This window comes from Peromyscus leucopus, chromosome 8b (assembly GCF_004664715.2).
Source record: "Peromyscus leucopus breed LL Stock chromosome 8b, UCI_PerLeu_2.1, whole genome shotgun sequence".
In the NCBI taxonomy this organism is placed as follows: Eukaryota; Metazoa; Chordata; class Mammalia; order Rodentia; family Cricetidae; genus Peromyscus; species Peromyscus leucopus.
In genome coordinates this window covers 31,919,493-31,937,653 of record NC_051086.1, presented here as the reverse complement: position 1 = coordinate 31,937,653, position 18,161 = coordinate 31,919,493, and the positions used below count along the sequence as shown (strand labels likewise).

Genomic DNA, 18,161 nt, shown 5'->3' with positions numbered 1-18,161 from the left:
CAGGTGCCGGGCTTGTAGGAGTGCGGGCAAGATTGCAGCTTTTAAAATGGGCGTGGAAATGGCCAGTACAGTGGGAGGGCGGAGCCTCTGGAACTCCACTATCTATTTCGTCAGACGCCGCCCACGATCCCACTTGGAGGGATCTCCAGAGACTCAAGCAAGTTCTCGGTCTAGAGGGGCCGGAAGTATGAGGACGCTCAGTAGGCCCGCCCCTCAGCTTCCGGCTCTGGCTTTGGGCGTCCCTTCTGCAGTCGTCCGTGCCTGCTCGGTAGGATGGCGCTAGGCCGCTGCGGTTGTAGCACGGAGAGCAGGGTGCTGCTCCACGTCCTCGCTTCCCTCCGCCGTCTGGCTCCGCTGGCGGGGCGTGGGGGCTTCTTCCGCTTTGTACGCGTTCCCCGCGGCCAGTCATCACAGAGATGTGGACCTCCGCCGTCCTAGCCCTCCCGTCCTGTGCCCGCGTGTCGGCTAGAGCGTCTCCTGCTCGCTTCCGGTTGCCCCGGGAGTCCGGGGCGGGGCGTGGGAGAAGGGGGCGTAGCGCAACCTCGGAGGGAACTCGTGAGTGTAGGTCGTGTGGAGACGCCGGAAGTGTCGGGAGGGAGGCCGGAAGCGGGGGGGCGGGGCCAGGAAGTGAGGAGGGGCGGGGGTTTATGAGGAGGCCGGGGGAGCGTTGGGGCGGATTTGCACTCAGGTCCAGCTGAGGCACTTGCCGGTGGTGCTCCCCTCGGTCCCCTCCCCTCTCCTCGCCTGAGACGCGCCTGTCGTCCCGGGGGTAGGGGACTGTGAGTGGAGGGGTGGGCTGGTCCGGAGGGCATTTCCTTTGGCCTCGCCACAGGCAGGGTGTGGAGGAGCAGGGCTTGGGGTGGGCACGGGTCTCCTGGGCTTCTGAGAAGGAAGACCCTCCCGCCCCCCCCCCCGGCCCCCACCGCACTCGTACACTGGCTGACTGGACACTAAGATGGCTGCCGTTGCCATGACACCAAACCCTGTGCAGACCCTTCAGGAGGAGGCGGTGTGCGCCATCTGCCTCGACTACTTCACGGACCCCGTGTCCATCGGCTGCGGGCACAACTTCTGCCGAGTGTGTGTAACCCAGTTGTGGGGCGGGGAGGATGAGGAGGACCGGGATGAGTTGGATCGGGAGGAGGAGGAGGAGGTCGGAGAGGAGGAAGAAGTGGAGGCTGTCGGAGCAGGCGGGGGTTGGGACACCCCCATGCGGGATGAAGATTATGAGGGTGACATGGAGGAGGAAGCCGAGGAGGAAGAGGAGGGTGTGTTCTGGAGTAGTGGCATAGGCGGGTCCAGCTGGGACAACATGGACTATGTGTGGGAGGAGGAGGAGGAGGAGGAAGATCTGGACTATTACTTGGGAGATGTGGAGGACCTGAGGGGGGAAGATGAGGACGAGGAGGAGGAAGTGCTGGAGGAAGACGAGGAAGAGGAGCTGGATCCGATCACCCAGCTGCCACCTCCTCCAGCCCCACGGAGGTGCTTCACTTGTCCCCAGTGTCGAAAAAGTTTTCCTCGGCGGAGCTTCCGCCCCAACCTGCAGTTGGCCAACATGGTCCAGGTGATTCGTCAGATGCATCCAACCCCTGGTCGAGGGAGTCGTGTGAATGAACAAGGCATCTGCCCGAGGCACCAAGAAGCCCTGAAATTGTTCTGTGAGGTGGATGAGGAAGCCATCTGTGTGGTGTGCCGAGAATCCAGGAGCCACAAACAGCATAGCGTGGTGCCATTGGAGGAGGTGGTGCAGGAGTACAAGGTGAGTGCAGTAGGCAAGAGTTGAGTAAGGGCAGGGAGGAAACAGGAAACTGGGGAAAGGGAACGCGGGCTCTCTTTACAGGACCTCATGCCTGTATTGGAGAAACGATTCTCCCTGTCCAAGCGCTGACTTCCAAGGTGGATAAATGAGAAGGATCCTTAATGTCCCCTGTGGCTTAAGGATAGGGGTGCAAGTGGCAGGGAGCGCTTCATTCACTACCAGTCTTACGACCTTCTGGAGGAATCTGAAGTCTTATCCATGACAGTCACTTCAAGATGGAAAGAAATGGGGACCAAAAAGAACGAGGGAGTCTGAAACAGGAGCGTAGAATAACCAGTGTCAGATCCAAATACCCTGCACTTGTCTCCTAATGGGTTCCACACCCATCCTATGATACAGCTTTGTTGGTTGGCTCTGCACACAGTCTCATGTATTAACTGGAATACAGGCAAAAATTCTTGCTCAAGTTTCAGAGTGTCTTTGAACTTCACCACAGAAATGTTAGTTAATATTTATAGGGTACTTTACATATAGTCTGTACCGTGCTGGCCATTTTTGTGGATTATCATTCATAATTTAAAGTCATCCTGTGAGTTTGATGTTTGCCATTCTCATTTTGATTGGGAAACAGGTTTAGATTCTGAACATAGTGGTTTATGTATACACAGCTTTAGTAAGTGATAGACTTGGAGATGAACATCTTCTCCTTGGGTCATCTAAGTAAAACTACTTGGATATTTTAGTTTGACTTTTCTGACTTGACTGTTGTTGGAATCTAATTCTTGTTTGGTTAACTGTCTTGTTCTTTATTTTTCTAATTCTTTGGATATATGTAAAGGACATTTATCTATGACAGCCAGCACAGATAGAACTACCTTCAGATTTGAAGCCATGGAACTATGAGAGGGTAGCCTCTATGTGGCTGCCAGAGCTCTGTTCGTGTTTCAACACCTCCTCCTGATTCAGTCAGTAACTTCATTTAGGTGATGATCATCCCCTCAACTTTAGAGTCTAATGCTTCACAGCTGATTGTCAGTTACTAGAGGAGGTTTCGAAAGTACAGCGGGCGTTACTGCAGAAGTTCTGAATCAGTGAGAATATCTGTAGAGAATTCAACCTAAGATGGGCATCGTAGTGAAAGCCTTTTATCCTCAACACTTGAGAAGTGGAGGCAGGAAGAGCAGTTCAAGGTCATCCTATAGCAAGATAGGCCAGCCAGAGTTACAGGAAACCCTCTTGTTTGTTTGTTTGTTTGTTTTGTTTTACTGGACAGGGTTTCTTTGTGTAACAGTCCTGGCTGTTCTGGAACTCACTTTGTAGACCAGACTGGCCTCAAACTGATGGATCCGCCTGCCTCTGCCTCCTAAGTGCTGGGATGAAAGTTGTGTACCACCACCACCTGGCCCTTGTTTTTCTTTTCTTTTCTTTTTTCTTTTTTTTCTGGTTTTTCCAGACAGGGTTTCTCTGTGTAGCTTTGGAACCTATCCTGGAACTCACTCTATAGACCAGGCTGGCCTCGAACTCACAGAGATCTGCCTGCCTCTGCCTCAGGGATTAAAGATGTGCACTACCACAGCTGGCTTTTTTTAATTATTATTATTATTATTTATTTATTTTTGGTTTTAGGGAAAGGGTTTTTATATCCCCTGCCGTCCTAGAACTCGATATGTAGACCAGGCTGGTCTGGAACTCACTGAGCTTCCTTTGCAGGCATGAGAGCCACCACTCCTGGCTTTATTATGTTTTTATTTTGTGTGAGTGTAAGAACATGCAAATTGGTTCCTTCCTCCACATTGTGTCGAATGGATTGAGCTCATCATCAGGTTTAGCCACAAGCCTTTACTGGCTAAACCATCTTGCCAGCTCAGAGAGCTTGTTTTAAAAAAACGAAAAGGGGCCAGGTGTGATGGCATACACCTTTAATCGTAGCACTCTAGAGGCTGAAGCTCTAGGATCTCTGTGAGTTTTAGGCCAGCAAGTACTGTGTCAGCCATGCTGCATAGTGAGACACTATCTCAAACAAAACCAACCCCTGTAATATTCTATTTGGATTCATGCTTGCAGTTTATTTGTCAATTTAGACAAATACTAAAGGATAAATTAAAGCTTTGTAAATTCTGAATTGATGGAGTAGAAATGACTGTACTATGGAGAAATAGCAATAATATCAAAAGGCATAATTTTGTGTATACTGTTTAATGGAATGACTGATTTATTACTCCTCTGATACTTCCTACAACCAGTTGTGTAACAATTGCCTTTTGTACTCAGGGTCAGTTATCTTTTAGTTCATGGGTCATTATCAGGATGTCACTGGCCACTTACTGCCATAGTTAGCAAATGCTGGATAATGTTTATTGATCTTTTGCCATATGTCAGAAACTTTGCTAAGTTTGCTATTGGTGAGGTTGACATTTAAAGGAAAATGGAAGCATGGCTTGCCTCAAATCACCTAGATGCAGTTTTGGTTTTCCTAGAGCTAGGCTTGAGGTCCATCCTGTATTTTCCCCTAATGAAAAGGAGGGAGCAAGTCATAAGGAGAAGACATAAAAAAAGGGAAAGAGCAAAAGGCAGAGTTTATTATAACCATCCTGGTCTCTTCAACACCCCTTAAGGAAAAAGACATGGCTATAAATACTTGGAATGGAAAGCCCATGTATCTGATTGCTGTTAGAATTGTAGCTAAAAGAAGAAAGGGCTTTTGTTTTTCATGTGATGGCAATTGAATGGAAAACAAAGCAAACAGGACCTAGAAACTAAGTAAAATGACAATCCCAGCACCAGGGAGGTAGAAGTAGGAGGATGAGAAGTTCAAGGTCATCCTCAGCTATAAGACAAGTTCCAGACTAACTTGGGCTATATGAGACTCTGTCCCAGGAAAGAAAAGTGAGGGTGAAGGACCCTGTAATTCCTGGAAAGCACATCTGTAAAACTGTTTATGCTTTGGAATAGTGGCTCTCAATCTGTGGGTCACGACCCTTTTGGGGGAATAAATCATCCTTTCACAGGGGTTGAATATCAGATATTCTGCATATCAAATTCACAACAGTAGCAAAATTATAGTTATAAAAGTTATAATTTTATGATTAGGGGGTCATCACAACATGAGGAACTGTATTAAAGGGTTGTAGCATTGAGAGGGTTGAGAACTACTGCTCTGGTAGTATAGACTCTTCAAGTTCCATAGGTAGAGTCAGAATCATGCTCAGGAAGCTGAGTTGTAAAGGTGGAATATCTTGGATTAAGTGGAGTATGGTAATCCCAGGCTAAGGGAATAGCATGATGTCACAACTTGAGGGGGTGAAGGGACGAAGTGACATTAGAAATGTGGGGTTTATATTTTGAAAGTAGCAGAGAACCACTTTAAGCCTGGTCTACATATTGAAATCCAGGACAGCCAGGGCTACACAGAGAAACCCTATTTTGAAAACAAAAAACAAAACTTTTAGCATAGGCACAAAGTCTCCAGAAAAGTGTTTAGATTTTAGATGTTGAGGAAGATGATTTAATCAAGTGGAAGGGACCAAAGGCAGGAATATTCCTGTGGCTGGACTTCATGTGGTGAGGAGCTTAAGCCATGTTATGTCAGCCGTGGAGAATGGAGTTCAGTAGCCATAAAGATGCAGCCTCTCAAGGCTTGCACTGGGCTTCTGCATCATGAGTGCAGGGGAGAGTTGGAGGCATTTATGGTCATCTGAGAGAAGGGGTGTGGGAAGGAAGGGCTTATTTGACACCAGGTAACACCAGGCATTAAGTCTCCCTTGTAGGGAGTATTGGAGAGAGGCTCTGTAGGTGCTTCTCTTCATCCCCCTGACTAACCTTCCCTTTTCTGCTCCCTCAGGCCAAGCTACAAAGTCATGTGGAACCACTTAGGAAGCACCTAGAGGCTGTGCAGAAGATGAAGGCCAAGGAGGAGAGGCGGATGACAGAACTGAAGGTAGGTGATGTTTGTGGATGGGCTGACTGATTCTGTTGTCAGGGTAAGGAAGAGCTATCACATAGAGTGACTGTCCCTGAAGAAAGGATAGCCAGGGCCTGGAGGTGGGTAGATATCGGAGGTGATGTGGCCTTCAGAGTTTGGAAACATATTTCTTTCTAGTTTGTAAAATGTAGTGAAAACTTGAGGCCTGGCTTGTTGAGGCTGGTTGTCTGGTCTAAAGCTACAGAGTACACCTAGCCCCTGACTATGGATAGCATAGAAAGCAAGTGAGCAAATACATACAACAGTTGCCAGAAGAGTACCAAGTCCCAGGATACACAGGCAGAGCTGCCCTGAACACTAAGGGGTGTGGTCTGAAAGGCTTGCTGTGCCCTGGAAGAAAGGCAGTCCTGTTAGGAAAAAGAAGAATTGGTGATTATTAGCATTGCAGATAACTCCTGTCCTCTTTCCCAGTGTTCTCAGCCCTTTTATATTTATTCACCCTTCTCCAAGGAGTCTCATTCCCTCATTTCCTGTCTGTTTTTAGAAGGCTAGGAGGTATTGCTGGAATGGACTGGTACTGTGGCCAAGCTAAGCTTCAGCCATCAAATGAGAATGCCCTTTCCCTCTTACCTCTTACTTACCAAGTCCAGGCCCTGCCAACTCTACAACCCATAGTAGTGCCATCTGCACATTAGGGACTCACTTCTGTGAAATGCCCATCACAATGAGCTATAAGAAGAATTGGTAAATGGGGAATCATCCTGCCTCTGTCCAGCTGCCCAAGCTAATACTTTTAGAGTCCTCTGAGTTATAGAGAATGTATGCTGGGATCTCTGTCTTTGATAATCTTTGTCTAGAGTAATGTTGATGGAAAAAGTGGTTATCATTCAGAATAGTCTAGCCCAGGCAAATGGGTTGAGACTAGGCAGTTTTCTGTTATAGGATACTAAATATAGCTTGTATTCTACCTCATGTAGTCCTTCAAGAGAAAAAAAATAGCATCAGTACTTATCATATACAGACTTTTTTTTTTTGGCTTTTGGAGACAGGGTTTCTCTACGTAGCCCATCTGTCCTAGAACTTGCTCTATAGACTAGAACTGGACTTGAACTCAGAGATCTGCCTGCCTCTGCCTCCCAAATGTTGGGATTAAAGGCGTGTGCCACTACTGCCGGCCAGTCTTTAAAGTATACAGTGCTGTCTTAGTAACTTTTCAATTGCTGTGAAGAAACATGATGATAAAGGCAACTTATAAAATGTTATTGGTCCTCATGGTTCAGAGTGGGGGAGGCTAACAGGGAATTGTATAGGCTTTTGAAATCTCAAAGCCCATCCGGGGTGACATGCCTTCAACAAGGCCACAGCTCCTAAAGTCCACTCGTAGTGACACACCTCCTTTAACTAGGTCATAGCTTCTAATCTTCCCAAACAGTTCCACCAACTGGGGACCAAGTACAGGCCAAGTATTCAAATATATGAGCCTATGGGGCTCATTCTCATTCAAACCACCACAAGTAAAATATAGCCGTTTGGTAGTATTTACATTGTATTGGGTATTATGAGACATTTAAAGTATATGGGAGGATATACAGTTATGCCATTTTATATGAGGGATTTGCAGATTGACTGATTGGGTCTCTTGGAAGCAGACTCACTTGAATGTCTAGGAACAACTATACCTACAAAGTACTTTACCTGTTGGCCCCTGAGTGTATATTTGCACCTTTACAGAAGAGTTTGTAAAGGATTTGAGTGACTATTCTGTGGCAACTGTGTAGCATCTTCCTTTTGTGTTTTGAGACAGAATTTTATATTATAGCCCAAGCTGGCCTCAAATGTGGAGTAATCCATTTATTTCAGCCTCAAGAGTATTGATATTATAGGCATGAGCCCTCACGTCTATCTTTACTCCGAGTCTTGCTTCCTGAACACCACCCCACCCCACCCCCAACCCCCGACAGGGTTTTCTCTGTACTTTTGGTGCCTGTCCTGAATCTCGCTCTGTAGGCCAGGCTGGCCTTGAACTCACAGAGACCCGCCTGGCTCTGCCTCCTGAGTTGTGGCATTAAAGATGTGTGCCATTACTGTCCAGCTTCCTGAATTCTCTTATTTACTAATTTCAAAGAAATTCTTGGGGCTGGAGAGATGGCTCAGAGGTTAAGAGCACCGACTGCTCTTCCAGAGGCCCTGAGTTCAATTCCCAGCAACCACATGGTGGCTCACAACCATCTGTAATGAGATCTGGCACCCTCTTTCGTATATAGTAAATAAATCTTTAAAAAAAAAAATTCTTACCAAGTACCTACTTGTGGTTGGCATTGTGCAAGCCTCTAGTGGCAGTGTGGCCAACAGGCATGCACAGGTCCTATCTGTGAGGACATATGGAAAATTTTAAGAGATAATACAAAGCTGGGCATGCAGCTTATATCTTTAAACTAGCAAACTGGAGGTTGAAGCTGGAGAATTGTGAAGTTTGAGGCCAGCCTGGGCTACAAAGCAGGACTCCGTCTCAAAAACAAAACAACTTTGCTTGCAAGATGACTCAGTGGGTAAAGGGAGTCTGCCACCAAGCTTGATAACCTGAGTTTAATCCCTGGGACTCAAGTGGTGGAAGGAGAGAACCAACTCCAGCAAGTTGTCCTCTGACCTCCACACGTTCCCCCAGCCCATTTCCATTACAACAGCATCTCCAATACCATATATTATGGAGAGAGACATATGGAGTTGTTGCTACACAGATCTGGAGAGGAGAGAAGCTCCTTTGGAACATGTAAGCTTCCATTAGAAAGGAAAATTAGGTACCTAGGGCAGAGATAAATATTCCAGAAAACAGTTGGTGAATTTGGACTAGTACGCCAGGTTTGTGCTATCACAGTGGTACAGTAAGACGAGATGGGGAGAAAGAAACCTCTCTTTCCATTCCCAGGACTTGGTGGAATAAGGGATCATGAGGCTTCTTGCCTGAGATTGAGAGTCAGCAGAGAGAAAACTGCAAGCTTACCTTTCTGTGTATTCAGGTGGTGGCCTCCATTCCTTTTGCATCTCTCCAACTTTTAATTTTTAAAATTTATTTTAGTGTATGGGTGTTTTGCCTGCATTGTGTATAAGGATCCATGTGCATGATTGGTGACCATAGAGGTCAAAAGAGCATCGCATTTCCATGGTCGTGAGGTGCCATGTGGATGCTGGGAAACAAACTGGGGTTCTCTAGAAGATCAGACAGTGCTCATAACCACTGACTATGTCTCCATGTCTGTCTTTGCATCTTTCCAGAGCCAGATGAAGTCAGAGCTGGCAGCTGTGGCCTCAGAGTTTGGGCGCCTAACACGGTTTCTGGCTGAAGAGCAGGCAGGACTAGAGCGGCGCCTCCGAGAGATGCATGAAGCTCAGTTGGGACGTGCAGGAGCAGCAGCCAACCGTCTTGAGGAGCAGGCTGCCCAGCTAAGCCGCCTGCTAGCTGAGGCCCAAGAACGGAGCCAGCAGGGGGGCCTGCGGCTGCTACAGGTGAGCACTGTCCCTGGTTACCCTGCTCCACACTCCCAGCTCCCTTTTTGTCCTGTTAGGCAGTGCTCACCAACCACTACCCAGAACTGTCTGTTCCTCACTGGGAAGAATCCCAACTCTTTTAATCTGAAGATCAGACTTTTTTTGAGGCTAGTTACAGTATTGAATGTGATGTATGTGCCAGTCATACCTAAAGAAGGCAGATGTTGTTAGGGACAGGGGCTTAAGAGTTGACAGAAGAGTGATAGCTTGAGAAGGTACCTGGGCCATAGTGTGAAAATTCTGTTACTGGGGCTTAGGGCAGGGTGAGATGTATTAGGTCTGGTGGTAGCAGGGTAACTGAGGAGTCTTCATATTTATTGTGGTCCTGGAAAGTGCTGCTTTCTCCCTTCCTGTTCAAGTTCAGACCTTTCTCTAGCTGGAGACTGGGAGAGAGCAGTCAACCTTGTGCAGCTGACACTTTCTTTCTCTTTCTCTGTTATTCCCAGGACATCAAGGAGACTTTCAATAGGTGTGTTCCCACTCTACCCTTTGTGACCCAGTAGTGTCTGGCTCCCCATTCCTGCCTCTCTTGAGACTTCCTTTCCTCTTTCCCATCCTTTCTCCTCTCCCCTCCCCCGCCCCAGGACCTACGTTTCTGCTTCTTAGACCCTCCACTTCTTCCCTGCTAGCTTTTGTTCTTTACTCTGGGAATATCATGTTCCCACCCCTACCTGGTCCCCCTCCTTCAGGTGTGAAGAGATACAGTTGCAGCCCCCAGAGATTTGGTCCCCTGACCCAGGCCAACCCCATAGCCATGACTTCCTGACAGATGCCATTGTGAGGAAAATGAGCCGGATGTTCTGTCAGGCTGCAAGAGGTAAGGAGGTCAATAACCTTCCTTTTTACAGACCTGAGTTGAGGTTCTGAGTTGACGTTTGGGGAGCTGGGATGGAGTAGACTCTAATGGTGGCTACTCTGAGTGTTCAAGCAGAGTTGCTTTTATGGTGGTCCAGCTGTTTTGGGTAGGTGAGGTGGAAAAAAGGGATAGGGGAAGGCCGGCAGGTGGTAGAATTAGGGTGAAGGCTAGAACCCATAGATCCGGAGCTTGGCCTCCAATACGGGTGGGAGCTAAGAAGAGTTGAATAGGGTTGAAGTGGAGGATAGAGGTGGAAAGGACATTGGTGAGCCTGTGAGGGATGAGGTGTTTTTAGCTCTGCTATATTGGTCTTTCCTCTTTCCAAGTGGACCTGACGCTGGACCCAGATACAGCTCACCCAGCCCTTATGTTGTCCCCTGATCGTCGTGGGGTCCGCCTGGCAGAACGTCGGCAGGAGGTTCCTGAACATTCCAAGCGCTTCTCAGCTGACTGCTGTGTACTAGGGGCCCAGGGCTTCCGTTCTGGCCGTCACTACTGGGAGGTAGAGGTGGGTGGGCGGCGGGGCTGGGCAGTGGGTGCTGCCCGTGAATCAACCCATCATAAAGAAAAAATGAGTTCTGGGGGGTCATCTGTTAGCAGTGGGGATGCCAGCTCCTCACGCCATCACCATCGCCGCCGCCGGCTCCACCTGCCTCAGCAGCTCCTGCTCCAGCGGGAAGTGTGGTGTGTGGGTACCCACGGCAAACGATACCAGGCACAGAGCTCAACAGAGCAGACACTGCTGAGCCCATGTGAGAAACCACGGCGCTTTGGCGTTTACCTGGACTATGAGGCTGGGCGACTGGGATTCTACAATGCAGATACCCTAGCCCACGTGCACACCTTCTCAGCTGCCTTCCTTGGCGAGCGTGTTTTCCCTTTCTTCCGGGTGCTTTCCAAGGGCACCCGCATCAAGCTCTGCCCTTGATCAGCCTGCCACCCGCAGGGGCCCCTCCAGTCACTGCTGGGGGGGCGGGTGGTGGTGGATGTTTGCCCACTCTATTGTGAGCTCAGGCTCCTCCCACTGTTTGTTACTGAGTTGCTTCCTGCTCCCCCTTGAACCTAGGCTGCTTCTCCCTCTAGGAGCCTAAACAACTTCCTAGACTCCCTCCAGCTCAGTCTTCTCTCACCTACTTTGTCTATCTGACAGGTCTGCATGGGTCCCTGATAATGAGAACAGCTGCTTGATCTTCCCTCCCTGTCTGCCTAGCTCAGTCCAGCTCTGGGTCCCAGTTTGAGTAGGATGATGAGTGGAGATTATAATTTTATTCCTTCTCTTTTCCACATCTACTCTTCAACCCTTGTCATTTCTGAGGCTGGAGGGTTTGGGCAAGACCTGCTCATTCCAATTCTATGTTTTGGTGCAAGCCCCAGCTAAGGGATTTGGAAGCTTTTGTGGGAAGGCAGGCTGGGCAAAAGGGTAGAGCTAGGTAAAGTCTACTTTTCTTGGGGAAGTAGGAACTCTAAGCTTTCCTTCCACCCCCAATTTCTACCTCCATAGACTGGCCAGAATTTAGCTTCAGTGAGATCTGGAATGGTCGACTTGACACCGCACACTATTACATGACCCAATAAATTATTTTCTCTCCGTCTTACAGCTTTCTTATTTAGGAGCTAAGCTCCTCACACCTTACCCCTCCTCCAAGTCTTCACTGCCAGGCTCTTTCCCCATTTTCAGTTTCTGGCCTCTCCACACTTTTTAGTTCCATTTTGGTAAGCCCTGTTGGGGTGCTTGGACAGGGGTCTGGATCCTTGGGAGAGCCTTGGGTATAATCTATTTTTCTAGTAACCCCTTGCCTTCTGTCACTTAACAGCTTTTGTCCTCTGCTTTGGTGGCTGAGGTCAATTCATGTTCTTGGGGGGAAAGGTGGGTTGTGTTGCAGAAATAAAGTGTTTATTTGCTGCTGTTGTGGAGTCTTCCTTTAGAAGCAGCTGGCATGCTCCAGAAATGCCTTTCCATACAGGTTCCTAGAGCTGTTTAGAGCTCCACCCCTCCTTTCTTAACTGTCACACAAGATTTCCTGTTGTCTTTCATGAGGCAGGTTGGCCCCATGGAACCAACCCTTCTTAACCCCTGGTTAAGTGTAACTAGCCCCTGCCTCCCAATGCTATGGGTGGCCCATGCAGAATCAACTGTTTTGTTTTTCGAGGCTTTGCACCTTTCCTGAACTCACTTGGTAGCCGCAGAGATCCGCCTGGCTCTGCCTCCCAAGTGCTGGGATCAGAATCAGCTTTTATGTGCAGGTGGAGAATAAATTTCAGAAAGTTTGCCTAGTTGGGGATGTGGCATTGAATAAACTCGGTGCCAGGATAATGAAACACCATGGAGGAAGGCAGAAATAGGTAGGCCTCTTGAGTTTGAGGGCATATATATTAACACACCATCTTGTGGCACCTTTAATCACAGTAATGGAGGGCAGTTATAAACCCTGACTTGAAAAATCAATGGCTTAATGATTTAAGAGCCTGAGCTATACTTCCAACAGTGAATAGGGGCTTAGTTCTCAACATCTATGACTCCGTTTCCCCAACACCCTCTGGCGCAGACACATGCAGACAAACTGTCATACGCAATGAAAGAACGGACCAAAGCAAGGATTTATGGAAGGGGAAAGGTAAGGTGGATAGTATCATGTAGGACTAGGCAAGTTTGGAATTCATAGGTGCATATATCCAAATTACTGACGGGTAAGCTTCACTTGAATTTATAGCAGACTGTTTCACTAGCACAAAAAGATACTTCCTAAAAACCATAACTGAAACCAGTTTCAGAAAGCCAGTTTTATTTCTAAAGCTCTGTTAAAAACTTTTAGCGGGTACCAATCGTCACTTGCCACACTCGCACCAGGTTGTCTGTGTAACCAGCGAACAGAGTCTGTAAAAGAGAATGACAGCAGGGTCATGCCCAGCAATGAATTCTGTAGTCCAAAACAACTCGTCTGTGACAGGCTAAGTGTATACTGCCATACAGATCCAATTTCAGTTTACAGGTTAATAACTCCACATCATCTTTCCCCAGACAGAAATACATATACTTAACATTCTCCACATCTAACCAGTCTATCCTAAATCAACCTGGTTTATTTTCATTTCACTTGTGTTGATATTGGTCTTGTGCCTGTGAAGAGCAAGGGAGACAAGCTGGAAGCTGAGCTGGCAGACTGAAGTACTTACCTGGCCATCAGCAGACCATGCCAGGGAGGTGCATTGGGGTGGCTCTGCCTTGCTGCTGGTGCTGATGACCTCTTGCTTCAGTTCATCTACTATGATCTTGCCTTCCAAGTCCTGAGAACAGACCGACCAGGTAAGGACACCTATAACCATGGACTTAACGACACAAATTAAAGTGCCTTGCCTGACAACTACGAAGGAGACAGAAGTGCCTGACTATGGGCCAGTTGTAATGAACTTTTTAAAAAGACCACTTACAATTCAGATTTCCAACAGATTATGACACCTCATAAAAATAAGTCCAAAACACCAAAACAAAAGAGTTGGGCTTATCCTTTGGTATAGCACTTGCTTAGCATGTGCAAGGCCCCAGGTTCAACCCCAATTATTACCCTACACAAAAAATGGCTACAGAATTTGAGGTTAGCCTAGGCTGCAACATACACTGTCCAAAATATAAAAATAAAACAAATGCCACCAACTAAAAAGGGGCACCACATTCACCCAGGAAAGGCCACAAATGTTCAAAGTACAAAAACAGATGGGGCCCCAAACAGCAACTCTGTGGTGGGGCGTGCAATCCGTGAGCTCCAAGACCAGTCTAGCTTACATAGGTCTCTTCTAAAACGGTTCTTGGGATTGAAGTTAGGTCTCTCGTACTAGAGATACTACTGGCGGGACTGTTTTTGGTTGTCTTCATGGTGTGTGGCTGTTAACTCATCTAGTGGGTAGATGCAGACAGAATAGCCTCTCAAGAAAATTACTTTGGCCCAAATGGCAACTATTACATTCAACAAACTGCCATACATAGGCAATCTCTTTCATTAGGCAGATGTCACCCAGTGCTTCGAACTGTCCAGGAACATTTCTGACAGTGAAATCAATATGCTGCACAACAGACCACACTTACCCAAATCTTGATACTGGGGCCGGTGGCGGCACAGAGCCAGTAGCGGTTGGGGCTGAAACACAAGGCATTGATGATGTCCCCACCATCTAGTGTGTAAAGGTGCTTGCCTTCATTGAGATCCCACAGCATGGCCTGGCCATCCTGGACAGACAGAAAAGGTGAGTTAGGACAGATCACGGTAATGACTGAAGTGTCCATGTTCATGCTCCTAAGCCTTTTCCTCTAACGCACAATATTTACACCGACTTACTTTTAAACGCACATGAAAAACAACTTACTTTTAAAGGAAAACTTCTTTGGTATATCTTTCTACATATTTTAGGATAATGCTCACAAACATTCCTGAAGTCTAGCTAATCTTTTAACTGGTGCATGCTATCAGATAAAAGCATTCTCCTTAAAGAAAATGACGAACTCCCAAATACCTTGCCTCCAGAAGCACAGAGGGATCCATCTGGAGAGACTGTCACTGTGTTCAGATAGCCAGTGTGGCCAATGTGGTTGGTCTTCAGCTTGCAGTTAGCCAAATTCCATACCTAGAAAAGCAGAGGTCCATGGGTGACCAGGATTATGGTCTACATTCTACAACAAGAAAGGGACAACATCTTCTTTGAAGGTGTATCTCAACAGGCTTCTGGTGCAAGCCTAACAGGGCCATGCCCTTGTTGAAGCTCACCTTGACCAGCTTGTCCCATCCACAGGAGACGATGATAGGGTTGCTGCTGTTCGGAGAGAAGCGGACACAAGACACCCATTCTGAATGACTCTCATCCTACAGAAGATAGAGGGGTAAGGTAAGAGGAAGCAGCCTTCCCCAGGCTGCAGGTAACTACTCTAAGGAGCGACAACAGCACTCTCACTTCCTCAGAACCTGAACCTTTACTTCAAGATGAACAGAACAGTTGGTAAAGACTTGTCAAGCTTGTTGACATGTGTTTGAGTCCTAGGATGCCTCCAGAGTTTATCCACTCCTCATGGAGTACAGGACCAGGTGCAGCTCAGAAACAGCCTCTGGATTTCAGCATTGCAACTCAGATGGCATGTTGGAGTCATCACTGCTGTGCCTGGCATGTAGCCCAGTACTTAAACACACCTCCAGAAGGTAGGTGGGAGGTTTAAGATCACCTAAGCCTTACGGAAATTATGGGACACATCTGGGTTTTTGCTCATGTGCAAGGAAGGGCCTGCCCAATTGATGCCTTGGCTCAGGATTCCATGCCCCAACTCAGAAAAATCACCTGAGTCCCATGCCACTCATGAGCAAACATGAGAGAGAAGGAAAAAAAAAGAAAGAAAACAACAACCAAAATCCTAGACAGGACAAATGGCACATTATTGCAAAAAGTTAGAGCCAGATCTGAGTTCTAGGCTAACCAGGGCTACACAGTGAGGAACCCATCTCAAAAACAGCCAACAAAATCCTCAGGGAATGGGAGATAATCTCTTAACTTGTAGCTCCTACTACTTCCATCATTTTACCTGGACAGTGTACTTGCAGACACCCAGAGTATTCCATAACTTTATGGTCTTGTCTCGGGATCCAGAGACAATCTGCCGGTTGTCAGAGGAGAAGGCAACGCTCAGCACATCCTTAGTATGGCCTACAAATCGTCTCGTGGTGGTGCCCCTAAGAGAGAGAACCTGGTCACTTTCTAGACAAATTTTTATCCATTTACAATCAGATCTTTTCTTGGTATCCTTGACCCAGTAGGCTTTATCACTCTACACGGCTCACATGTGGCTTAGGTGCCATTAGCAGCAACCTATGCCTGGTATGTGCCAGAGAACCCATTCAGAATTGCAGGACATGTCCTCATTCCCTTGTGGGGATTGGTTGACAATGTCTTCTTGTCATCACTAGGATCCTCTATTACACCTGACAAATGCCGATCTAGGACAACTCTCAAGACAAAGCGTTGTTTTACTAGAGTGCTGTACCTGGTTAAAAAAATGTTCAACTAGACCAGACCAGCCTCAGCTACTCCAAGAAAGGAGGCTGACATCCCAACATCTTAACCCACCCTCTACAAAAGGACCAATTTCCAAGGAGATACCACACCCTAGAGAATCTACCTCAATTTTGCCCAGCTTTCCCCCAAGGTCCCAAAGCAGCTACTTGCGTTGTGAGATCCCAGAGGCGCAGTGTTCCATCCCAGGAGCCTGAGAGGGCAAACTGGCCATCAGAGGAGATAACAACATCACTAACAAAGTGTGAGTGACCTCGCAGAGCACGCTGTGGGATGCCATAGTTGGTCTCGTCCCTAGTCAGCTTCCACATGATGATGGTCTTGTCTGAAAAGGTTGGCAAAGAAATCTCATAAGGACCACCCAACCTACTTGCTGCAATTTTCAGTGCCTTAAGTTTACTGTTCTATTAGTAAGGAGAGCATCACTACATTTAGTGGGGGAAAACTTATTAGGAGTTTATTACTCCAGAATATAAAAAGGTACACCCAAGACTATGGTTACTACATTTCCTGGGACTGAAATTTAAATTCAACCAAAAAATTTTTTAATTTGCATTGAATGTTTCCCCTCCATTATGCCTATAGTATTCTAAGAAGAGAATGTCAGATCCCCTGGAACTAGCTACAGATGACTGCAAACCACCTTGTACATTGTAGGAAACAAACCCTACCTACTCCCGTTTAAGAGTAACCAGTCTTATCTATCCACTGCTCCAGCCCAATGCTAACTCAAAGCAGAAGCTGTCACTTGGGATAAGCAGACTGCCTATGGCAGCAGACACAGTCCAAGCCACAGACCATTTCAAACTGAACAGTTCTGAATACAATGCCTGATAAGCCTTACATTAGGAGAGAACGAACATAAATTTGGGTGGGTAGGGAAATCTGGGAGAAAAACAGCATTAGTTCCAAGGGATGAAAACCCAGGGCAAGAAGGCCAAACCTAGAGACCTGGGGAACAAGGCAGCTCGAGTTTACCCACTGTCCACAGAGCTTAGGGCCAGGCGGCGGTGGCTCAGAAACAGCCTCTGGATTTCAGCAAAGTACCTCAGATGGCATGTTGGGGTCATCATTGCCCCGCCTGGCTTGTAGCCCCTTAACTACGTAAATACATCTCCAGGAGGCAAGCGAGAGATTTAAATCGCCAATTCCTAGGAGAGTTACAGGACACGTCTCTGTTCCCGACATGTGCAAAGGGTGGCCCAGGTTGGGGCCCAGGTTTGGGTCTGCATGCCCCGACTCACACCCGGGTGGGGGAATGAACCGAGTCAGCCAATCTGCACGCCCCTTGCGAAGCAAAAAGGCACGCAGTCGCTGGGACCCCCAGAGTTCCGCCCGGCATGCAGCCCGTACCTCGAGACGCGGACAGAATCATGTCCGGGAACTGCGGGGTGGTGGCGATCTGTGTTACCCAGCCGTTATGGCCTTTGAGGGTCCCACGAAGGGTCATCTGCTCGGTCATGATTGCAGCTGATGCGAGTGTCGCCGCAGCGACAAGGATGGCACCGGATAGCTCAGGGAGCCAAGCACCACAGCGGCAGCCACCGCGGCCCTGCGGAGAAAAAGAAAGAGCGGCCTCCGCCGGAACCGGAAATACCCGGAGAGCGAGGCGGGGATTCCCATGATTCACCGCTGCCCAGAGATGGCGGCGCTAGGTAGTGGGAGGAGCTGGGTGAGGTAAGTCGCCGCAGTGCCGTTTCTTCTGCCACGGAACGTAATGTGCCAGCGCTGTACGGATGCATTCTGAAGCTAGGTGTATCGGGTTTTAAAAAAGGCTCCTCGGAAGATTAGAACGTGCTGTAGAGGCAGAAAAAGTGAGGCGACCCGCTCATTGCCACGCCGCTGCGGCTCCTCTCCCCACCCCCTCTACGTGGCAGAGACGGAGCTCCGCCCTTTCCGCTTGGAGTTTGGTTCCCGGGTGGGCGACAGCGACTTCAGCCATGACTTAAGGAAGTACAGTTAGAGCTGCAATTAATGGCGTGTGTCACCAAATCTGGCCTTTTTTGGTTTTAAGACAAGATTTCCTG

At 47.9% G+C, this 18,161-nt stretch overlaps 2 protein-coding genes and 3 non-coding genes across 6 annotated transcripts; 1 reads left to right on the top strand and 4 right to left on the bottom strand.

Moving 5' to 3' along the window:
- The first annotated feature begins 618 nt into the window (after positions 1–618).
- Positions 619–11,991, top strand: Trim41 (tripartite motif containing 41). 2 transcript variants are annotated; one of them, XM_028888761.2, is made up of 7 exons: positions 619–1,762; positions 5,604–5,699; positions 8,958–9,188; positions 9,677–9,699; positions 9,920–10,047; positions 10,413–10,588; positions 11,170–11,991. In XM_028888761.2, the coding sequence occupies exons 1-7, from the start codon at positions 956–958 to the stop codon at positions 11,272–11,274; spliced, it is 1,566 nt and encodes a 521-aa protein (XP_028744594.1). In that variant the 5' UTR covers positions 619–955; the 3' UTR covers positions 11,275–11,991. The 2 variants fall into 2 exon arrangements, with proteins under 2 accessions (XP_028744594.1, XP_028744593.1); XM_028888760.2 differs by having other exon boundaries at positions 10,413–11,293.
- Positions 11,992–12,849: 858 nt separating this feature from the next.
- Positions 12,850–17,701, bottom strand: Rack1 (receptor for activated C kinase 1). Its single transcript, XM_028888762.2, has 8 exons — positions 17,488–17,701; positions 16,288–16,459; positions 15,647–15,794; positions 14,844–14,939; positions 14,593–14,703; positions 14,168–14,308; positions 13,261–13,371; positions 12,850–12,961 (listed from the first exon to the last, which is right to left on the bottom strand). Exons 1-8 carry the CDS (start codon positions 17,594–17,596, stop codon positions 12,896–12,898), a joined length of 954 nt encoding a protein of 317 aa, XP_028744595.1. The 5' UTR covers positions 17,597–17,701; the 3' UTR covers positions 12,850–12,895.
- LOC114706404 lies at positions 15,162–15,229 on the bottom strand. The gene has a single exon (XR_003736521.1). It is a non-coding gene; the product is annotated as a small nucleolar RNA SNORD95 (small nucleolar RNA).
- LOC114706410 lies at positions 15,953–16,032 on the bottom strand. Its single transcript, XR_003736526.1, has one exon. It is a non-coding gene; the product is annotated as a small nucleolar RNA SNORD96 family (small nucleolar RNA).
- Positions 17,146–17,213, bottom strand: LOC114706405. The gene has a single exon (XR_003736522.1). It is a non-coding gene; the product is annotated as a small nucleolar RNA SNORD95 (small nucleolar RNA).
- Positions 17,702–18,161: the final 460 nt, after the last annotated feature.

Excerpts from the sequence above, each read along its gene's own strand:
- Rack1 (XM_028888762.2), bottom strand. The coding sequence starts at position 17,596 with ATGACCGAGCAGATGACCCTTCGTGGGACCCTCAAAGGCCATAACGGC. Across the intron at positions 14,309-14,592 it reads TCTGTGCTTCTGGAGGCAAG|GATGGCCAGGCCATGCTGTG; the intron begins GTATTTGGGAGT and ends CTGTCTGTCCAG. Across the intron at positions 13,372-14,167 it reads GCCCCAGTATCAAGATTTGG|GACTTGGAAGGCAAGATCAT; the intron begins GTAAGTGTGGTC and ends GTCTGTTCTCAG.
- Trim41 (XM_028888760.2), top strand. The coding sequence starts at position 956 with ATGGCTGCCGTTGCCATGACACCAAACCCTGTGCAGACCCTTCAGGAG. Across the intron at positions 5,700-8,957 it reads GGCGGATGACAGAACTGAAG|AGCCAGATGAAGTCAGAGCT; the intron begins GTAGGTGATGTT and ends GCATCTTTCCAG. Across the intron at positions 9,189-9,676 it reads GGGGCCTGCGGCTGCTACAG|GACATCAAGGAGACTTTCAA; the intron begins GTGAGCACTGTC and ends TGTTATTCCCAG.